Source organism: Penicillium antarcticum (assembly GCF_028974205.1).
Source record: "Penicillium antarcticum strain IBT 31339 chromosome Unknown utg000005l_segment0_segment0, whole genome shotgun sequence".
In the NCBI taxonomy this organism is placed as follows: domain Eukaryota; kingdom Fungi; phylum Ascomycota; class Eurotiomycetes; order Eurotiales; family Aspergillaceae; genus Penicillium; species Penicillium antarcticum.
Window position 1 is genome coordinate 2,767,331 of NW_026695303.1, and position 21,323 is coordinate 2,788,653.

General features: G+C 50.3%; 9 protein-coding genes across 9 annotated transcripts; 6 read left to right on the forward strand and 3 right to left on the reverse strand.

Annotated features, from left to right (window-relative positions):
- Positions 1 to 160: 160 nt before the first annotated feature.
- N7508_005695 (uncharacterized protein) lies at positions 161 to 1,319 on the reverse strand (the record flags this gene model as incomplete). Its single annotated transcript, XM_058463761.1, has 2 exons — positions 161 to 1,187; positions 1,243 to 1,319. 2 exons carry the CDS (start codon positions 1,317 to 1,319, stop codon positions 161 to 163), a joined length of 1,104 nt encoding a protein of 367 aa, XP_058320239.1.
- A 380-nt stretch (positions 1,320 to 1,699) lies between these two features.
- On the reverse strand, positions 1,700 to 2,948 carry N7508_005696 (phosphosulfolactate synthase; the record flags this gene model as incomplete). The annotated part of the gene is made up of 6 exons (XM_058463762.1): positions 1,700 to 2,192; positions 2,244 to 2,326; positions 2,386 to 2,465; positions 2,534 to 2,571; positions 2,624 to 2,661; positions 2,709 to 2,948. 6 exons carry the CDS (start codon positions 2,946 to 2,948, stop codon positions 1,700 to 1,702), a joined length of 972 nt encoding a protein of 323 aa, XP_058320240.1.
- A 1,208-nt stretch (positions 2,949 to 4,156) lies between these two features.
- N7508_005697 (phosphatase PAP2 family protein) lies at positions 4,157 to 5,622 on the forward strand (the record flags this gene model as incomplete). The annotated part of the gene is made up of 3 exons (XM_058463763.1): positions 4,157 to 4,537; positions 4,620 to 5,154; positions 5,201 to 5,622. 3 exons carry the CDS (start codon positions 4,157 to 4,159, stop codon positions 5,620 to 5,622), a joined length of 1,338 nt encoding a protein of 445 aa, XP_058320241.1.
- A 1,568-nt stretch (positions 5,623 to 7,190) lies between these two features.
- Positions 7,191 to 9,227, forward strand: N7508_005698 (uncharacterized protein; the record flags this gene model as incomplete). Its single annotated transcript, XM_058463764.1, has 4 exons — positions 7,191 to 7,897; positions 7,960 to 8,320; positions 8,379 to 8,595; positions 8,650 to 9,227. The coding sequence occupies 4 exons, from the start codon at positions 7,191 to 7,193 to the stop codon at positions 9,225 to 9,227; spliced, it is 1,863 nt and encodes a 620-aa protein (XP_058320242.1).
- An 877-nt stretch (positions 9,228 to 10,104) lies between these two features.
- ppmA (type 2C protein phosphatase PTC7) lies at positions 10,105 to 11,538 on the reverse strand (the record flags this gene model as incomplete). Its single annotated transcript, XM_058463765.1, has 1 exon — positions 10,105 to 11,538. One exon carries the CDS (start codon positions 11,536 to 11,538, stop codon positions 10,105 to 10,107), a length of 1,434 nt encoding a protein of 477 aa, XP_058320243.1.
- A 446-nt stretch (positions 11,539 to 11,984) lies between these two features.
- Positions 11,985 to 13,725, forward strand: N7508_005700 (putative pre-mRNA splicing factor; the record flags this gene model as incomplete). Its single annotated transcript, XM_058463766.1, has 2 exons — positions 11,985 to 12,023; positions 12,160 to 13,725. The coding sequence occupies 2 exons, from the start codon at positions 11,985 to 11,987 to the stop codon at positions 13,723 to 13,725; spliced, it is 1,605 nt and encodes a 534-aa protein (XP_058320244.1).
- A 397-nt stretch (positions 13,726 to 14,122) lies between these two features.
- On the forward strand, positions 14,123 to 14,953 carry N7508_005701 (J-type chaperone JAC1; the record flags this gene model as incomplete). Its single annotated transcript, XM_058463767.1, has 1 exon — positions 14,123 to 14,953. One exon carries the CDS (start codon positions 14,123 to 14,125, stop codon positions 14,951 to 14,953), a length of 831 nt encoding a protein of 276 aa, XP_058320245.1.
- Positions 14,954 to 15,991: 1,038 nt separating this feature from the next.
- N7508_005702 (uncharacterized protein) lies at positions 15,992 to 17,698 on the forward strand (the record flags this gene model as incomplete). Its single annotated transcript, XM_058463768.1, has 2 exons — positions 15,992 to 16,017; positions 16,087 to 17,698. 2 exons carry the CDS (start codon positions 15,992 to 15,994, stop codon positions 17,696 to 17,698), a joined length of 1,638 nt encoding a protein of 545 aa, XP_058320246.1.
- Positions 17,699 to 19,433: 1,735 nt separating this feature from the next.
- On the forward strand, positions 19,434 to 20,663 carry N7508_005703 (tellurite-resistance/dicarboxylate transporter family protein; the record flags this gene model as incomplete). The annotated part of the gene is made up of 1 exon (XM_058463769.1): positions 19,434 to 20,663. One exon carries the CDS (start codon positions 19,434 to 19,436, stop codon positions 20,661 to 20,663), a length of 1,230 nt encoding a protein of 409 aa, XP_058320247.1.
- Between the last annotated feature and the right edge of the window lie 660 nt (positions 20,664 to 21,323).

The window sequence follows — 21,323 nt, forward strand, 5'->3', positions numbered from 1 at the left end:
TTTTGAAGCATTTTGACTTTTCTGATCTGATACCCAATTCATAGGTTTAACTATTCTTGCGTGTGTACTTAATCCGAACTATTGAACATTGCATGATTTGTTGTTAACTTACGAGTTCATAATATGCTATACATTGTAACAGTAAACCAACATGGTATTCTCAAGAGCCAATCTCCAGCTCACCCTCCCGATCCTTAGCATAAACATCCTTGTACTGATCCCACAACCGGACCAACTCCTGTACATATCTGGAATGCAACTCATCAATATACTGATCATCAATCTTATCCCGATTCTGCTGCTGCATAACAGGAATCGGCTTCCCAACAACAATATTAAGCGGATGCCGATAAGGCATCAAACCAACATCATAATTGAACACCCCACGAGCATGGAACAACGGAATCGTAAAACCCATAGTCCGCTTAACAAACATCTGCAGCTTATGAATAAGCGGATGCTCATCGGAATGAACCTGCTCATAGAGATCATTCTCGCCAAAAGCCAAAACGGGAACAAGATCCGCCCCAGTCCGGATAGCGAGCTTGACAAAGCCCTTCCGCCGCTTCAAGACAAGTCGCAGTGAGTGAGGTTGCGAATTCAGCGATTCCCGCGCTCCGCCAACGACAATCGTAATCGCCCTCCCCATCCCCTCTCCATCCGATCCACCCTTTGTAAGAATATTCTCACACGACTCCCGTGACACACTCGCGATCCCCAAACCAAGCGCATACTCGCGGTAAAACGGAATCCGGAAATTAGCATCGAGTGTCAACAGCGAATTCGTAATTCCCGGGAACAATTTCGCGAATCCCAAAGCCTCGGTTCCGAATGCAGCGAATGCGCCATGGGAGATGATTCCGTGAGGGTGATATCCAAAGATATACTTCTTGGTCGGGGGCAGTTCCTCTTCACGGTGGAGACGGGCGGGAAAGTAAGAAGCATATAGTTTGAAAATAGGCAGTGAGCGCAGAAATTGACTGCGGCCTTTTAGTTCGCCTGATGTTGCTGCTGTTGAGAAGAGCGAGATGTAGAGTAAGTAGGGGACTAGGAGGGGCCAGAAGATCGGAATGGCGCAGGTGAAGAAGAAGGCTGTTAGGAAGATGGCGATTGTTAATGTGTGGCAGAGGACGAGGAAGGTTTGAAGGCGGCGTTTTAGGCTTATGTTTAGGGGTGCCCACTGTATGCTTTAAGGTGTTAGTATTTGGTGTTGTATGGTGGCGGGTGTCGAGCGTGGCTTACCCTCTTCTTCTATGGGCGCGCTGGGACTGTGAGCTGGATGAGGCGCTGCTCCTGTGGGATTGGGCTTCTCCGTTCATGTTGGTGAGGGAGACGAATCTCCGTTGTGCGGAAGTGCTGTACAGTTGCGGGCCGGATGCTTTCGGTCAGGTTGGGATGCTGAGCTACCTAGGTAGAGAGCGCCGAGGTAGCCAAAGCTGGAGGCAATATAACAAATTCCAATGTACAGGGAATGTTCAAGCAGGTTGCCCCCAATGTCGACTCACTAGGGGCAAGGCAAGTTGTAAATCGTGAGATATGACGTTGTGGTGGATACGCCAACCCGTGAACGTCCCTGAGCTTAGGTAATCTCTACTCTAGGTCACGTTCTATTCTCAACTTGAATACGCACCCGTTCAACTGGAACCCGCAACTTGATATTCTCGATATTGACTATTCAAGGCTACTGCAAATCTCGATACTAGTTACGGAATGAAACAATCTTCCCCCAAGTATCCGCAGTCCCCCAGATACCAGAGCGCAAACACTCTAACTGCACAATCTGGCTATGGTCCACAAACAGATTAACATCAATGCCGAACTCCCGAATATACCAATTGAACACCTTAGGATCAGCAGCTTCAAACATCACCCGTTCAGAAGGAAGCTCCTTCATAATCCGGGACACCACATCAGTCCGCCAGGAGGTGACATTCTCTGTGATTCCCTCCGACTCAATCATCAACCGTTTCACACCTGCATCGAGGAATCTATGGCCTAGGTTAACCAGCTTGCCGGGGTCTGATGTACCGATTGCTTCAAGTCCAGAGGCAGGTGTGTCCCCGCCAGCACCGAACTGAATACCCAGCTCGGGCTTTGCTTCCAGTTTGTATGAATGGACTTTGTCGACGAGGCGGAGCCAGTCATCTTCTGGAATCGAAAGGAAGCCGGAGGATAGTTCAATTACGTCGAAGCTGTGTATAGTCAGCTTTCTGTCAAAGCTCGCACCTTGTAGATGCACATACCCGAGATCTTTGCACTTTGTCAGGTAACGGTCGAATACAGTGTTCGGGTCGGGATGTGTAAGGAGATGTTCGGCCCATCCGCCCTAAATCCACATGGTGTCAGGAATGAATGCTCAAACTTGCTATTTCAAGAGGATATTACCGTCGAGGCATATACGCCGTGTTCGTGGGCCAGATCAATCAGTTCGCGCAAGGGCTTCTCTTCAAACAGAGAGAAGGAACCTATCATTTGTCTCAGTATTCCAGTTCCAGCTGACGAGTTTCAAGACGGTCTCAGGGTTAGCACACACCTCCTGCAAACTTGAGACCATCTACATGGTTGCCCATCCTATGAGCTGTTGTCAGTACGGCCTCATTGGCTGAGTATCGAGGGAAATTACGTTTCGAGGACATCTGCTAGGTATCGTTTGCCCATAACCTAGTCTAGGTTAGCTTTGCTTCGTGACAGGTATATACTCCACTTACTGAATAGTATGGACCTCGAATCTCAGTCACGCCCTTGGATCTAGGCTTGATAGGTCTAGGGTTAGACCTGGCGAACCCAAAGCCGTTTTCCTTATCCTGTAACAGAGTAGCTCCTTGATATGCGCTCGGTGTAGTTGAGAATCCTCTCCATCGTGCGGCCGATGCCATAATGGGAATGTGAGATGAGGGGCTCAAGACACCCTTGCTGGCAGTTGTAATTGGAGACTTTGCGAGGAACATAATGGATGATGTACTATTCAAATGAGGATGATAGATGGACTATGTAGATGGAACAGCTCTGGACTGTATGTATATATAGACCTCAAAGCTGTTTGATTTGGGGTCTATATATTTCGAGCCAGCAAATGACCATATCTATTCTCGACAGAGAACCCATATTCAGACCGTTGGTAGTCATAGTGATGTAGGTTTGACGTCAAGTATACATCACCCTGCGCTAAGTAAAACTCTTCATTGGAAGAGGGATGATCAATCCGACCAGAGACGAAAAATCAAACATTGAGTTTTGACATGGTATAAAAGTAAGAAGAATCACAGGTTAGTAAGTATAAAAGTAGCCTGATAGATGTGAATGTACATACATAGACCATTATATACTTCGATACGTGCAAATAAAATACAAGCTTTCTGATCTTACCACTCGAATTCCACCAAACGAATACGAGATAAGGCGCCCACTAGTTGATTCGTCAACAAATAATCTCGGGAGTCGGATCTTACACTTGTCCAGCCACCAAACGCGGCGTTGTGAAAACGAAACATCCGAATCGGAGATTCATCGATCCGAGCGCCGTTGCCGCTGAGTCAGGGCGATCCGGTTCGATCCCGAGGGTCTTGGCGTTTACATACAGTTATTCCACTGAGTCCACTATTCGACCTGTGGATAATTTGGATAATCTGGATCATCTCCGATTTCCACTGGACCCTGGATCCATTTGAAACATTCGGACTTCGGAGATCTGAGAATCGCCGTGCATAAAACCGGACTTGGCATATCTGTGTTGGACAAACCGCCAAGCCAATGGGAACACATCTGCCTCACCGTATCATATCAGGATTTTCAGGTTTAAGGGGCTTAGATTCGGACTGAATCGACAGGCTAGCTCCGTGTGCAGGTATCACTAACCCGAGAGACTCCGCATACGTTATCATACGTAATACGAAACCGAGGCACGCGACACTACTACTGTAACTGGTCACTTATGCAGATGCCCATGATTCAGCTTCACTGCCAAGTACAGGGCCAGCCCTGTGGACCCAATTTACACGTATTACAGAAGGAAATCTAGGAATCCCGGTATTTTCAACAAGGAATTGCGTCTGGTGACTCCACCCCTGGCTCCTGCCCAGCATGGCTTGTCTTTTCTTGTTCTCCTCCGGAGGCTTCTCATTCCTTTTCCCACATATCTACTGATATATCTTTTATCATGGGTGTTGGAGCGGTGCTGGAGCCACTAGTGGTCATTGTGCTACTGTTTGGAGGCACATGGATCAATCGCGCAACTGGAGCAAACGCTCACCGTCACTATGCTCGCCGGAAATCTGCGGATTTGGTGCGGGCTGCCTCACCTGATTCCCTCGAGTCCGGATACTCGAGTCCTACAACAAAGGATGGGCTTCTTATCCCGCGTTCCCGGTCTCCCTTGCATATCCCTGATGGATGGCACAAACGACAGGTGGGAATATTTGGGTTGACCTTTGAGGTGTCATCGCCAAATACTGCTATTTTCCAAGATCGCTTGCTCAGTCGTCTACTGCGGAAGCTTCCTTTCTTGGTGGAATGCTGGTACTGGGCCTTGGTTTACTGGGTAAGTTCTGTTTTTGTGCCCAAGGGTAACCCGATCTATATATACACTTCAGACATAGAATGAGAAGCTTACATCCAAACAGACATACCAGCTTGGCCGAGCCTTTACCGCCGTGACCCTCAAGGACGATACTGTCGATGTTGCGAGACGACATGCCCTACAGCTTATCAAGATCGAGCAGCGCCTAGGTATATTTATGGAAACCGTGATCCAGAGGAACTTCTTGCTCCATCCTCGTGCAATGACTTGGATAAATTGGATATATTCATTCATCCACATTCCCGGAACCATCGCTTTTCTCGTCTGGCTTTATTACTTCACCACTACGCGGAATCGGATTGACGAGACTCAGGCAGGAAAGCCGAGAGGTGCCGTGAGCGGGTCACCCGCGGGTCCCCTTCTATACCAAGCACGTCGGCGTACACTGGCGGTGTGCAACCTGCTTGCCTTTGTGGTGTTCACTCTGTGGCCTTGCATGCCGCCCAGATTACTAAGTGACACGAACATCGGGGGACAGGAGGGTGAGTTGGCTCGCAGTTATGGCTTTGTGGACACTGTGCATGGTACCAATGGAGCGGGCAGTGTGTGGACAGAAAACCGTTTTTGTAATCAATATGGTAAGTGATTCTGACACTCAATAGATTCATAGCTAACTATCATCAGCGGCCATGCCATCCTTGCACTTTGGTTATTCTCTCATGATCGGTCTCACCATCATGACAATTCCTCTGCCGCAGCAACGCCGAACAGTACTGCGGATTCGCCTTACCCGAGTAAGGCTGACTCTCCCATCCTGGCGTCGCCTGATGTGTCTGGTGCTTGGATTTTGCTATCCATTCATCATCCTGGTAGCCATTGTTGCCACAGCCAACCATTTCATTCTGGATGCAGTCGCCGGAGCCCTAGTCTGTGCACTGGGCTGGCGATTCAATGGAATCCTGCTGAACTTGTTGCCGCTGGAAGACTACTTCCTATGGCTTGTTCGTATCCACAAACCCGAGCCATCGCTTGTCACTGTCAACCCTGAAAGCGTGGATAGCCAGTCTTCTAACGAGGGGCTATTGAGCCATGCTGTCCTCTCATAAATGGCCACCGGAAGGCATTTCATCGTTGGTCTGACATCTGATAGACCAGCTTCCCTGTTTAGAACGTGATACCCTGTACGAAACTGCTAGGTTGTTGGTAATTTGTGTTTATGACTTTGAGATATTGTTACTCCTTTCATTGTCTCCCGCCTGGATTTTGTCAATAACCCATCGAGTGTGTTATAATACCTTCACCTCCCTAGAATTGAGTTTTATTCTCAATTGAGTGGTCAAGTGTTTTTTGTTTGACATACTGGGATCTGCGTGTTTATGTGAAACCCTTGAGAGAGGTTGCTCGCATTACTTGCTCGCATTACCCATATGCGTTTCTTTGTCTACTATCATCGACCTCGTATGCTACATATCAATATGATAGATTGTTAGCAGACCAACACCACAAGGAGAGACATGGTAGGAAACTTTATCGAATAATAGGACACTAATGTAAATCTCGAAGAAACCCCAAAACAAAGTTATATCATTGGTGCTCACGCGCTCACGCGCGCAACAGAGCATGAAGTCTTCCTAACGTAGCCACGCACCATTCCCTGAATAACATTTTCATACATCGTCACCCCCAATATCGGCACAATCTTGTCTTTTCTCTTCCAACTTATCCCGAACTGTCTGAGTTATACGTCCATATATGGGCATTATGCGCCGCAGTTCACCATATCAATTAGTCTGATAAAGTTTTGTTTGCTATGGAATTTGCAGATGCACCCATTGAGGTCATTGCGATGATCTAACTCCTTTGTTAACACTAAGTCGTTGTACGCTGCCCAGACGCGAGGTATATACTTCTACGCACTGTACCATACCGCCTCACAATCGCAAAGGCTTCAGCCCTTCGGGGCTTCATGGCTATAAGGCTGAAGATGGGCCCATCACCATTATACATTTCATACTAAACATGCGTTGGGCCATGTCATGTGGGAATAAACGTTTTCATTAAATTCCTCACGTGTCCCATGAGAGATTTACTAATTTGTATTATGCAAAGTGATTGATACCTCTGAAAAGCTGAAAACACGAAGAAGTGTCAGCCAGTGTGCGGTGACCCGATGCGCTCGAAGCGTTCATATTGACACTGGCATTGATATGCATGATACCAGCACAAGATCGGGAGATGCGTCGACATTGTGCATTCGATCAAGGTCGGTGGGAAAGACAAGTTATACTGCATCCTTCACAAAGGGAGCTCTCTTGCACGTGCCTGCTCGACCCAATTCGGTCATTTGACTCTCTTTTTCGTCCCAGGCATTTTAGCTTGCAAGCACTCACGATATGAGCCAAGGCGGACCCAGAAGTGAATCAAACCTCTAAATTGACCCAAGCGTCACAATACAAGCTATCAAAAGCCATCTGCGCAACATTGCGTGGAACAGAAGCTGAAACGAAGTTTGTGGCGTCATCGAGGTGGCCGTTCCCAACGCGTCTTGGAGTTCCCGCGCCTTTCGCGACTCTTTCTTCTCCACATCTCTCTGCAACCTCCCCTGGCTGCTTCCCCCTCCCACAACCAACACCAATCGCTTCCCCAGTTTTACCTTTTGCTTTCACTAGCAATCATGGCTGAGGATACCCCTGTTGCTGCGCCTGTCGAGGCTGCCGAGACCGCGCGCGCCGAGAAGCTCACCGATGAGAAGAACCCGGAGACTGAGACCGTCAACGACAACCCTGCTGGTAAGCATGACTCCATTGATGTTGCCCAGTATCCCTATGTCCAATTCATCACAGCTGTCCCTCGGTTGGGGCCTCCAATCTCTGTGCGACCCAAAATCGCTAACTCATTGTTTTCCCCCACAGGGAGCGCAGCTGCGACCGACGATAAGATGGACGCCGACGCTGAGGCCGATAAGCCTGCTGCTGCCGATGAGTCTGCTGAGACCAAGGCTGATGGTGACGATGCCGCCGCTCCTGCTGATGCCGAGGCCGCTGCGCCCGAGGCCAACGGAACCCCTGCCTCCGCAAAGAAGGCCTCCAAGAGCCGCCGTGTCTCCGGCGGTGCTACCCAGAAGCTGAGCCGCAAGAAGTCGGTGAATCGCATTACCCACCTGGATGCTAAGCCTGGTCAATACTACCTTGCGCGCCTTCGCAGCTATGCGCCCTGGCCTTCGATCATCTGTGATGACGAGATCCTTCCCGAGAGCCTGCTCGAGAACCGCCCCGTGACCGCCATGCAAAAGGATGGATCTTACAAGGGCGAATACGCCGACGGTGGCCGTCGCACCCATGAGCGCACTTTCCCCGTGATGTTCTTCGAGACCAATGAATTGTAAGTTGACACCCGCCCCTGCTCTACATCTAACGCGAATTTCTTACTGACTATTGCGACAGCGCCTGGGTCACAAACACTGCGCTCACCCCCCTCGAGCCTGCCGAGTGCAAGGAAATCTCCGAGAAGAACAAGACCAAGCAATTGATCAGCGCTTACAAGGTTGCCGCCGAAGGCCATGACCTCCAGTACTTCAAGAACCTGTTGAACGACCACCAGGCCGCCATCGATCAAGAGGAGGCTGAAGCTGAGGCCGAGAAGGCCGAGAAGGAAGCTGCTAAGGCCGCAAAGGACGCCAAGAAGGGCAAGCGCAAGAGCAAGGGCGCTGAAACTGATGTTGAAATGGAGGATGCGGATGACTCCAAGAAGTCCAAGGCGTCCAAGAAGCGCAAGAACACCGAGACTGATGCCGAGGCTGACAAGGTAGGTGTTGCAGAATCCCTTTGTATTGTCCTTGCTAATCTGTCATTTGCGCATACAGCCCGCTAAGACTCCCAAGACCAACACTAAGCTGAAGTTGACTACCCCCAAGGCTCCCGAGGAGAAGAAGACCCCTGCCAGCAAGTCCAAGAAAGCTGTCGCCAAGAAGGGCAAGGCCGCTCCCGCCCCCAGCGACGACGAGGATGCCAGTGCCGGTGCTAAAGACTCCCCCAAGCCCGTGGATCCCGAGGAATTGAAGAAAAAGAAGGAGAAAGAGAGTATGTCTCCCCCTACCCAAGGATCACCCGACGCAGAGCGCTTACGCTTTTCAGTACTTTTCCTTCGTCATAAGCTCCAGAAGGGCTTCATCTCCCGCGACCAGCCCCCCAAGGAAGATGAAATGGCCAGCATGGCCACCTACTTTGACAAGCTGGAGAAACACGCTGAACTGGAAGTCTCAATTATCCGTTCTACTAAGATCAACAAGGTCCTGAAGATGATTGTCAAGCTCAACTCGATCCCTCGCGATGAGGAATTCAACTTCCGTCACCGCGCCATGAACATTTTGTCAAGCTGGAAGAACATCTTAGACGCAGATACTCCTGCCGGTGCTACTGATAAGGACGACAAGCCTACTGCTAACGGCTCTAACAAGGAGGATGACGGAGCTGACACTCCCAAGCTGGAGACTGAGGAGGAGAAAGAACCCGAGTCCAAGTCCGCCAAGGATGATCTCGACTCCCCGATGCCCGACGCCGATGCAGAGAAGGCCCCTGAGCCCAATAACAAGGAGAAGGCCGATGGAGACAAGCCTGCAGAGACTACAGAGGAGAACACGGAAGAGAAATCGACCGAAAAGCCTGATGAGAAGCCCGAGGAAGCTTCCGAGGAGAAGACCGAGACCGCTTGAGTGGTCTGAGATGCACACTTCATGACTGTTTTCTTGAACCTTTTGCGCTCCCCCTTTTCTTATTCTCTCTGTCTTTGTTCCAATCTACGCGCTTACCGCCGACCTGTTACTGTACTTTGTCATCTTTCAACGCCTGGGACTACGGGGCTGGACCACCCAGCCGACCTTTGAATCAATGGAAAATGTGATTGTTTGTTTTTTCAGTATCACCTGAATGCTTGTTTCTGGACATTTCACTTTCCTTTCCCTGGCCCTGGTGCATGTGCATAGGAGTTACAGATTACAGAGGTACATGGGTCGTCCATTCCGAAGTTGTACGATGACAGTCTTGATCTATGCCGATCATTCGCTCTCGAGCTAGTTGTACTCCAAATCCAGGGAATCCAGGAAGTCGCCAAGGAATGTGGTCAATGGTGGACAGGATTGAGGTTCTTAATGGGTATGGAGTGAAGTTAGCCAACCTTCATGCTGTCCGCTACGCTACAGGATACCCAAGTACTTGATAGGAAAAATGTACAAGCAGTTTCAGCAATCTGCGCAGCATCCATAGTGGTAATCGTAGCGGTTCTCGTAACAGAAGTAATCAATCCGAAATCTATCTTGTAATGGGTAAATTATTTCTATAATATAGTCAAGGTCAAAGTATCGAGTATCGACCAAAGACGACAGATGCACAATGCAATGCTCTCTGCGCGGAATCAAATCAAAAAGCCGCCGCGCCTCTAAGTTTTATGCACACAGCCATGTAGTTAGTTATATACCACCCCAGCCACCCAGACAAAAGAAAAGATCAGCAAAGAAAGAAGAGAAATACGGTATAAGATGACGCCGTGTCTATGTGATATCCAGATTTCCAGATACGATCCTTATCCGTCATTCAGACTGCACCGCTGGCAGCCATGCTATCATCGATAGCTATGACAATCACGACACAGATGTCATCCACTTTGCCGCCGCGATAGTAGTCACCGGGGTAATAGCGCTGAGCCTCCTTAGCGAAGGGGCCATCACGGCGGTAGTCCACGCTAGCCTTCTTTGCCTCGCCGGCGATGGTAGCAGCGAGGACAGACTGCAAGGTGATTTGATCTTCAGGGCGAGAACCAGATTCCTCGACGTCTGTCTCCTTCTTGGACTTGGCCAAGCTAGACGTGGAAGGGAAGGCATCAGCCAAACCACCAGGAGTAGTCAAAGCGCGCAGATTATCTGAAACGCCAACGCCCGACTCGGTTGCTGTCCATGCGCCAGTCAAGATCATCCGGCCGGTGATGAGCTTGAGGATATCCTGATTGTTCAGGTTATCAAAGACACCATCGGTAGCAAGCATCAATACATCTCCATGCTGCATCCTGAGATTGGTAACACTGGCGTCCTTGGGGAAATCCTCCAAGAAGGCACCACCAAAGACAGAAGCCTGGGCGCGCATGCGGGGCGGAATAACGCTAAGTTGGTACGGGGTATTAAAGCCATGAGTCTGCGGTACAGAATACTGATGCACAGCAGCCTTGCGCAGAAGCACAGAGCCCGAATCACCCAAATTAGCCAATTCAACCCTTCCATCCGGCAACGCAATACCAACAGAGGCAGTACTACCACCAGCGCGAATCGTCGGATCAGCAACGACTTGGTCATACCCAGCCTGAAGAAGCTGTTTAGGACGGAGTTGCTCAGCAGGCTCGTGCCAAGTCTGCGCGGTGTGCGCCATGTAGCCGCAAATGCCGTGCGAAAAGTCCGCCGGATCGACGCGGGATTCGGTCCAGCCACCGACACCGTCTGCTACGGCAAAGGCGACAGCTTCTGCGTTTTCATGTTGGTGGTCTGAGATTCTGTTTCCGATTCGGCTTACGAAGAATGCATCTTCGCCGCTGTCGGGTCGGTTGCGCCTTCTGCTGACGCTGTTCTTGTCTTTTGTTACTCCTAGCGCGTCGGCTGAGGGGTCGAAGTTGTGGGCATTTGTGAGGGGGTTGAAACGGCGGCCTTTGCCGCTTGAGGAGACAGCGACGCGGTAGGTGAGGCGCGTTGTGGAGGGGGAGGAAGGCGAAGGAGGAGGAGAGTGTTGCTTTTCGAGGTGTGTTGCTGGCGTGGAATGGAACCCTCGGCGGGATTGGACTCGGCCTGTTAGCTGGAGCGCTGGGCTTCGCAGGTGTAAATTTGGTCTGACTGTGTAAAGTCGGACGTGAGGCTTGGTGAGAAGTAATGAAGCCCTGTATGTGCTGGGATTGGCGGAGGCCGAGTACACCCCGTCTCGAGCGATGGCTTGTAGACTACTGCAGGCGGAACTGCAGGTCCTACACGAAACACTTGGCGGGATCATTGCAGGTCTGGGAGTATATAGAGAAGGCCCAGAGTGCCCCAGTGCTAAAGTGAAGAGGTCAGAGTGAAGATGTACAAAGAAACAAAAATCCAAGGCCGTGGATAAGACCGTACCCGCTCTTATCGACCGCCTGGCGTCATTTGGGTTTTTTGGGGGTGCCTGAGATATGAGGCTTCGGTGGTTATTCACGGTCACATACGGTTAATGATTGTTTTTTATGCTAACGTTGTATTGAAAAGATTACAAGTATACTTTCAGTGTCTAACTTAGGGCTATTAACGTGGCTTCTCACCAAAGTGACTAAGTTATATACTTCGTGGATCACCGCCAAAGCTTTATCAATTCTGCCACTTCCGCCTCTTCTCTTCGCATTTCCTCTTCTGGCCAGCACTTGATCTTTTTGTACTTTTAATTTTATTACGAAGCGCAAGCTTCTAGCCGACATCATGCATCCAGCTCGACAAGCCTATGTCGAGGAATCTACCGTAAGCAGCCCTACCGGAGCCCAATTTCCGCATTCATACGCGACATTGAAGTCTCACGTCGCTCACCTGAAAAGCGAATAGATTTCGCGCTTCCCCTCTCCTTTATCGAGCACCAGCTGACCTCATTCGCAAACAGGACACCGATATGGGTATCAACTATGCTGATATCCGTAAGTCGCGACTCCAAAATCTTCTTGTGGACGATGCTAACGGAAGCTCAACTATAGCCGTCGACCACGACTATGACATGCCCTCTTCTGCGGCAGGTATTCCCACCGAACGGGCATCCGCCATTTTATCTCAATTCGAACGTAAACGCCGAGCAGCAGCGATGGTGGTGCCCACAGACGACACCAAAGTGCGCGCACGACTACGAGAGTTCGGCGAGCCCATTACGCTATTCGGCGAGGGTCCTTCAGATCGGCGGGACCGTCTACGTGAACTTTTGACCGATGTAGCAGATAAGCAAGGTGAAGATGTTGAAATGGAAGAAGCGGAGCCGGAGAATGAAGTTGAACAACAAGAAGAATTTTACACCGAGGGCACCGATGCCTTGCTCGAAGCGCGCAAAGATATTGCCCGTTATTCTTTGCCTCGCGCAAAGGCTCGCGTTGCGAGACTCAAAGAAGAATCTACAATTCCACTTCGGACGCACGTTAAACACCGCAAAGCAGTGAAAGAGAAACTGCAAGATTTTGAGCTGTATGGATCTCAGATTGCGGGAGATCGGCCAGTCAGCATTTGTCGATTCTCGCCGGATGGTCAGACAATCGCTGCTGGAAATTGGAGTGGTGGTATTAAGCTACTCACAGTACCTAATTTGGAAGAAAAGGCCAATTTCAAGGGCCATACGGATCGTGTGGGTGGTTTGGCATGGTTCCCCGGTGCCACGCTTCCTAGTTCCAATGTCTCACCGTCAACCGTCAATTTGATTTCGGGAGGCGGCGAGGGAGACATCAACCTCTGGGCTCTTGATCAAGACAAGCCGCTCGCCACGCTATCCGGCCACTCTGGGCGAGTCTGCCGTACAGAGTTCCATCCTTCAGGTCGATATGCAGCATCGGCATCCTTTGATACCACATGGCGACTGTGGGATCTTGAAACGACACAAGAGCTACTCCTGCAAGAGGGCCATTCACGAGAAGTCTATGCAGTATCGTTTAACAACGACGGCTCTCTTTTGGCTAGTGGTGGATTCGACAGCAACGGACGTATCTGGGATTTGCGAACAGGACGTACAGTGATGATTCTCGAAGGCCATATTCGTGAGATCTACGGTATGGACTGGGGCCAGGATGGGTACCGGGTACTTTCTGGCTCTGGCGATGGTTGGGTTAAGTGCTGGGACTTGCGCCAAGTGAGAAGTACCGGTGGAATCGGTGCCCACAAGAGTGTGGTGTCTGATCTTCGCTGGTACAAAGGCGCAGAGTCAGCTTCATTCTTGCCTTCTACTGATGGAAACATGGATATCGACGGTGCCGCACCAGCTAACACGCCGGTTCAGCCGAGGAAGTCGGGTACATTCTTCGTCAGCAGTGGCTTTGATAAGAATGTCAATGTTTTCAGCGCGGACGACTGGTCCCTGGTCAAGTCGCTGAGTGGTCACTCGGGCAATGTCCTAAGTACGGATATCAGCGATGACACGAAGTGGATTGCTAGTTGTGGCCATGACCGTACCGTGAAGCTCTGGGGAATTGAATGATTACGACTCAAATTTTGATACCTCAGCCTAGATATTTCTCAGTCGAAATTCACTTGGAATTGAAGTGCAGCAGGGCTGGCTCTCATCGGATACAAATGGCGAACTTCGATGTAAGTGTCTCGTCTATGCACTATGCATGTATCGACCAAGCGCCCTACCCTGCATGCGATAAGTGATGGTCTACATGTACTACTAGCGCCAAGCTAACCTGCTGTGGCTCCAGTGAATCGAACACTATCTAGGTCTGCCAATGCAGTTACCTATAGAATCACATTTGCCTCCGTATTTTCTTATAGTCCCGGGTCACGTGTGAGTGCGGGGATGACGTAAAGGCGTAGCTCGAGGGCTTTTTCTCCGCGGGATACGGAATACGGGTTTTGACAACATAGACATAAACATGGCATTTCGTCCAAGAGTTGCCCAACTCTGTCGCTCAGGCGCGGCAGGACCTAGACCGAGGTCAACACGCTCTTTAACAAGCACTGCATCCCAAGATATCAGCACGCGTTGCCGATATCGCATCCAGTCAACAGCAGCCGGGTTAACAGCCCTTCCACAGCAATCAGCCTGGAACACATTTCCAACTCACCGTTATGCATCCACCAAGGCATCGGCACCGGAAGGCCAAAGCGAACCAGTGCTAGCAGGCGCCCCGGACATAACAAACTACTACACAATCTTCGCAAAGACACTCCCCTCAGGCCCGCCACCAGCCTCCCCTTTCGAAATCTCGACCAGCGACCTCCGTCGCGAATTTCTCCAGCTCCAAGGCCTCATCCACCCAGACAAATACCCCAATGGCAACGAGAAAGCACACGCAGAAGGCCTCTCAGCCCGCATCAACGAAGCCTACCGCACGTTAATCGACCCGCTCCAGCGAGCGCAGTACCTTCTCCGCGAATTGCACGGTATCGATGTTACCGCCGAGGATGCCGCTACGAAGCATGCGCTAGACCCAGAGACATTGATGGAGGTTATGGAAGTGCAAGAGACGATTGAGGAAGTTGGAGCATCGCCCGAAGGCGAGGCGCAGATCAATGCATTGAAAAAGGAGAATGACGGACGTGTTGTGGAGTGCGTGCAGGCTCTAGCGGGATTCTTCGACACGGGAGATCTCGAGGCTGCGCGGAAAGAGTGCATTCGTTTGAGATTTTGGTATAGTGTTGGGGAAGGGTTGAGGGAGTGGGAGCCTGGCAATACCGAGATCCGCCTGATGCATACTAGTTGATTCAAAATATGGTCTGATCGACTATGTGTCATTTGGTTTGGATTGTATGATACTTGTGAATCTAGTATGGGTAGATCCTGAACTGATCGCTACTCTTTTATTCTGGGGTTCCTAGAGGTGTAGGATGTGGTAGATAGTAGAGAATGCTTGTGGATATATAGCAGACATCTTTCATTGATTAGCTGGAAGCCTATAAGAGTTTGTCGTTGCCCGAGTGTGAACTGTTGTCTGACAGGATGATCTCGCGCAGTGGGGCTACTTGCATGATTATCAGCTGTTCATGAATTTTAGTCGTTTGATAGGATGCTATTGAATGCTCAAGCCACATGGTGATCCTTGGGATATATGGTGAGTTGTTAGAGATCAAAGCTCGAAGCTGAGGGGAACATACAGCCAGGCTGGAAACAGAGAACATTTCAAATCAGCTCTAGTCGGCTCTGAGATATCTCGGCTTTCGGCACAGTTATCAAACAGCTCGACAATGTAAGAAAGATGGGAATATCCCCGAGTAGGGCAGCGAGGTGGAACAACCGTTGACCGCCACATTGAAAAAGACCACCAGACAAATCAGACAGCAAAGTGAAGCTTCAAAATGCAGCACCCAAAGAACGGGGCACAGCAGATCAACCAGTCAGGTGGACTATTGGGTTCTTGACAGGCTGGGATTGGGCACGAAACCTGCCAACGCGATACAGTTGGGCCAGTCGGGAGCTTGGAGGATTCTGTGTGGCTGCTCTGCGTTGTTCATTTTGATAGAATGGCAAATAATGGCGAATATCTCTGGATTTAGAGGGAACTGGAGGTCATAATCAACACTAACAAGGGGAATATCGCCAGATTTAAACCCGTCTAGCTGTTTTGACCCCATCGTGCATATCTCCACAGCTGCACACGTAGCCGAACTGTGATCGCCTCAGGACTTTGGGCTCGAGTGATTATTTAAGGGTCTCTTGGTCGGAATCTGCGATAGAAACCATTTCACCTGTTTAAACATACCGGTGTCAACATCCTGTCAATATCCCGAGGACCGACTGCCTCATGGACTCTGTTCGAGATTATAGCAGGTATGTATTGAGCTTGTCGCAACATATACCCTATTAACCATGATCATCCACTGACTGAATGACCCTCAGTATCATTCACTCACCATCATTCACCTTCCTCGTTGGCCCAAAGCACACGAAGCTGACAATCCAGTCGGCCCTCGCCCAGCATGTCTCCAAACCACTCCATAATCTTATGAACGGTCATACGAGAGAGTCCAAACATCGAATCGCCGTCTTGGAAGATGAAGACGTCGAGACCTTCGTCGCCTTCTGCGAATATGCATACACCGGTGATTATAGTTTGCCGCGAACCGAGCCGGAGGACGAAGCCCTAGAAGATAGCAGGTCTGGCGTCGTCGAGAATGCGCCAAGTCCGGGTACTTCTTGGAGGGAAACTTACCGATCTGAATCGGTTTCGTCGGCTGTGCCTCCGCCTGCGCCGTCGCCCCCTCCTAAGGATCGTGGACAGACGGATACTACTGTGTATCAAGACCCCGAGCCAGAGGCTGTACCTGAGCCAGAGCCAGAACCAGAGCCTGCCCCAGTCGAAGACCCTCCTGAAGAGGCGCCAGAGCCGGAACCAGAGCACACTGAAGTGAACGGGTTTGAATATGCGGACTCGATTGTGCCGGATGGACCTGAGCAACCAGAGTACCCTGCTGTCGAGCCGGAGGCGTTTCCAGAGCCCGAGAACGAAGCACCTGCGGATGATGAGAGCCCAGCACCAAAGATGAAAAAGGGCAAGAAAGACAAGAAGGCGAAGAGGAAGGCAGCAGCACACGTCGAGGAAGAGCATCCTGCACCGGAGGAGCCCGTCAACCTGACGCCTCCATCAACGCCTCCACCAACAGCCCCAGTGGAAGAGTGGCCGGCAGCAGAGTATGAACCAGGACCACCTGTCGAGGAGTCTGTCCCAGAGCCTGCTCAAGAGCCAGAGCCAGAGCCAGAACCAGAAGAGACTGGATATTGGGAACAACCACCCGCGGAACCCGAGTATACACCAAAGACCCCAGACGAACCGCTGGCAGATTCATGGTCGGGAGAAAGAAATCAAATTCCCAAACCCAGGCCAATGCTAGACATGTCATTTGCCCAACAACAGGCCTCCTCGCCCTGTGAGCCAGGTCTCAGCATGTGGGACGAATTCGTCTCCCTCCAATACACCGACGACTCGGCATCAAAGCTATCACCGGTCGAGCCAACATCCGACCTCCCATACCTAACCTTCCACGCCAAAGTCTACGTCTTCGCCACCCGCTACCTGATCCCCGCCCTGGCGCAGCTCTGTCTCCGCAAGTTACACCGAGACCTCCTGCTCATATCCTTCACAGAACAAGAAACAGCCGACCCGAGCCCGTCTCAAAAACTGGGAGTCTTGGCCGCGCGCAAGGCCCAGATGGTCCTGAATCTAGTCCACTATGCCTACACGAAAACGGCCCGGCTGGAGCCCATCTCACCGACATCCGCGACGCAACTTCGGGAGAATGAGCTACGACGACTGGTTGTGCACTATGCAGCCTGCAAAGTGAAGGACTTGGCCAAATATCACTCGCCAGACGATTCTGCAACGGGAACACCATCGCTCCGGCCGGTGGATGCGTCAGTGGAGCGGGCCGAGACTTCTGCACCGAAGAGTCTCCGCTCCCTGCTGGATATGACGACGGAGCTGGCCTCTGATCTTGTATACCGCATGATGTGAGCGGATACGGTGCTCTGATTGGATTGGGGAACTAGGATGCCCAGAAATCGGTTGTTTCTGCACATGCTCTAGCTTTTCTTCTTCTGCATCACTACCCTGAAGGTTGTCTGGTCTCCAAGGGCCCGCCGTGTGGTGTGCTTTTCGCATCATTTGTCATTTCGAGACGCATAATCTTGCTTTGTTCTTGCATATTCTTGGCTTTTGCCGGCTGAGCGTTTTTCCTGAATTCAACGTTTTTGTGTTAGAGCCTTTTTCCGCATTGGGGGATCCCCAGATGTCGAGTGGGAACGATCTCCCTAGAGGCGACTATTGTAGAGTGGAGAGTGGAGAGAAGTGTATATGCTCCATCATACTCCAGTAGCATAGAGAGTTTCATCATTTCCATAGTATCACAATCCAGTCTGGGCATATTCTTGGCGAGATGATGTGCGAGATGATGTCTGGATCAGCCAGTATCAACAGGCAGCCAGTATCCAGGGCCCAAAAATAAGCATGAAGCCCCTTTGAATCCTTGGAACCTGGCTGATCATCCGATCGACAGAAATTCATGTTACAATTGCCTCTTGGCAAGGATCAATAGTGTGCTGGCGGAGGCTGTGAAGATAAGAAGTTCAGGGGCGCCAAGACATAAGTTTGGATCTATCACGTCGGGCCAGAACGCTGTTCTTTGCCACTACACTCACCTCAGTCACTTCAGTCATTTCAGTCCCTCTAGTTGAAACGACAATCTCGACTTGCCAAGGTACGCAATGGTGTCGCTCAACACTTCTTGCCACTCTCTCTCACAGCCACCAACTAAAAGCTTGGCAGCGGACCATCTATGATGCACTGTCGATCCTCTCTCTTGGCATAGCGGCCAGGCACGTTGAATGCGCTCTGGTCCGCTCTGATCCCGGCTTATACTTTCATATGCTCCTATCGGAAAGGGTCGGGCTGCTCGCTCGCTTCGAAAGCGCCCAGTCGGCCCGAACAACGGCATCGACATTCATCATCTGCGTAACTTCGGCTGCTTCAAGGTCCCTCTTATCAACACAGAGAGGTTGTCGGCAGTTGTGTCAACAGATCAATTGACAGCCCGACAACCCTCTGCTCGTGTGGATCATGGTATTCCGTGTGGCAGGCAGTGTGGCAGGGTTACGCACCAGTGATTCTGTTCTTGGCAGTCCACGCAAGTGATTGTCCCCCCTAGGCATCGAAGTTCTATCCCACGTCCAAAGCCTGATGCCCAGACTTCCGCGGTGGATCTGTTATCCCCTAGAGCACACTATCCACCCCTGATACATACTATGCATCGTCCAAGCCCAACATCTTGGGCCGATCTATTCTTGGGGCTTTCTTGGATTGCCGATTTTATGGGTCCCGATAACTTTGATGCCGCTGGTAGGCCCATTACAAGTGCTCATCATTTTGACTATAGGGGAACTGCTTGAATTGCATTCTACCTGAGGCACAAAGGTCTTGAAATTTTCTTGGCCGAATGGGTCTACATTGTTTTGAAATTGATGCCATTGCTTTGCCTCTGACATACGAAGCTATATATGGACCTTCTCCCTACTCACTCACATCCATTCTCTTTCTACTTCATTCTTCAAGCCTTTCTCCTGCTTTCTTTCATTTGTTCTTTAGACCCACGGTCTATAGTCTATATACATCCACTCATAAATTCTCTTTGCATGCCCCATCAAGGGCCCCATCTATACATTGCGTCTAAACCTCATCTCTATCCACATTCATCATGAACAACCCAATCTTATTAGGGGCCTACCCTAACAACAGCTACGAGCAGCGCCCACCTCACTCCTCACACTCCTCATACTCCGACACCCCCATCCTCGAAGAAGAAAAGGGTCAAAAGAAGCAAGGCCCCCTCGGCTTCCGCGAGCGTCTCCGTCACTTCACCTGGGCATGGTACACTCTGACTATGAGTACAGGAGGTCTGGCCCTCCTGATAGCCAGTCAACCAAACACCTTCGAAGGCCTCAAAGAAATTGGCCTAGCAGTCTACCTATTCAACATCCTCCTCATGGCCCTAGTCTGCTCCCTAATGGCAGCCCGATTCATCTTCCACGGCGGCTTCATCGACTCCCTAACCCACGACCGTGAAGGCCTCTTCTTCCCAACATTCTGGCTCTCAATCGCAACAATCATCACCGGCCTGGAACGCTACTTCGGTGACAACCCAGAACCAGCCTTCTCAAAGACCCTCCAAGTCCTCTTCTGGATCTACTGCGCTTGCACCTTCCTCGTCGCTACTATCCAATATTCTTTCGTCTTCACCTCCCACACATACCGCCTCCAAACAATGATGCCATCATGGATTCTCCCAGCCTTCCCAGTCATGCTGAGCGGCACCATCGCCTCTGTCATCGCCGAACGCCAACCAGACCACTCCTCCATCCCAATTGTCACAGCTGGAGTCACCTTTCAAGGCCTAGGCTTCTGCCTCTCCTTCATGATGTACTCACACTACATCGGCCGACTGATGGAATCAGGCCTCCCGTGCCGCGAACACAGACCAGGAATGTTCATCTGCGTCGGCCCACCCGCTTTCACAGCCCTAGCCCTCGTCGGCATGGCCCAGGGTCTCCCAGAAACATTTAGCGTAATGGACAGCGAAGATAGCGCAGCTGATGGACGCATGCTCGAGATACTCGCATTAGCCGCTGGAGCATTCCTGTGGGCATTGAGTCTGTGGTTCTTCTGTATTGCGCTTATTGCAGTTGTGCGTTCGCCGCCCACTGCTTTCCATCTTTCTTGGTGGGCCATGGTCTTCCCCAACACTGGCTTCACTCTTGCTACTATAACGCTTGGAAGGGCGTTTGGGAGTAAGGCTATTGGTGGGTTTGGCTCTGCTATGTCGATTTGTGTGATTTGTATGTGGATCTTTGTTTTTGTTAGCCATATTCGGGCTGTTTGGCGTCAGGATATTATGTATCCTGGTAAGGATGAGGATGTTTCTGACTAGATTATCCTGGACTTCTCTATTCGAAATTCCTTTCGTCTTTGCTACTTTTTTTTGAGACTTCTTGATTCTTTCTCCTTCTTGCACAGCCCCTTGTTTTTGGTTTATTCCAGTCCTCACTTCATGAGCTTTCTTGTCCCCTTTTGTCTTGATGTGGTTTGATTTATATTTTTATCTGAAAGCGTTCGAGCACTTTGTTTTCTTCATTCTTGACTCCTGCGGGAACACTTTTCCTATCATCTTCGGCGTTGAGGCATTATATTGTTTGTTTCTTGGCGATCAGCTCTCTTTCTTCAGCATTTGTCATTTAGAGTCCAAAATAGAGACAGAAAAAATGATTCTTTAATGCAACCTATTCATAACCAAGTAAATGATCTGGAAGGCATCAAGAAAGCACGAAGTAGGCTAGTCTTAACTTCATTCTCACTGCAGGTGACGACGATCACTATACTCGAACACCACGACAACATACAACAATCAGTATCAGAGGTAGATCATGGCAGCAAGAGCAAGAAGACTACAAAATACGAGTATTGAATAGAAGACAATGTATTCATCACATTATGGAATTCTATATCAAGTCACCTTGCTCTAGCCCAACCAAGCAAGCAGCGACAGTGCAAATTTTGTGGGTATCATGACATTCGAGAAGTAAACAATGTA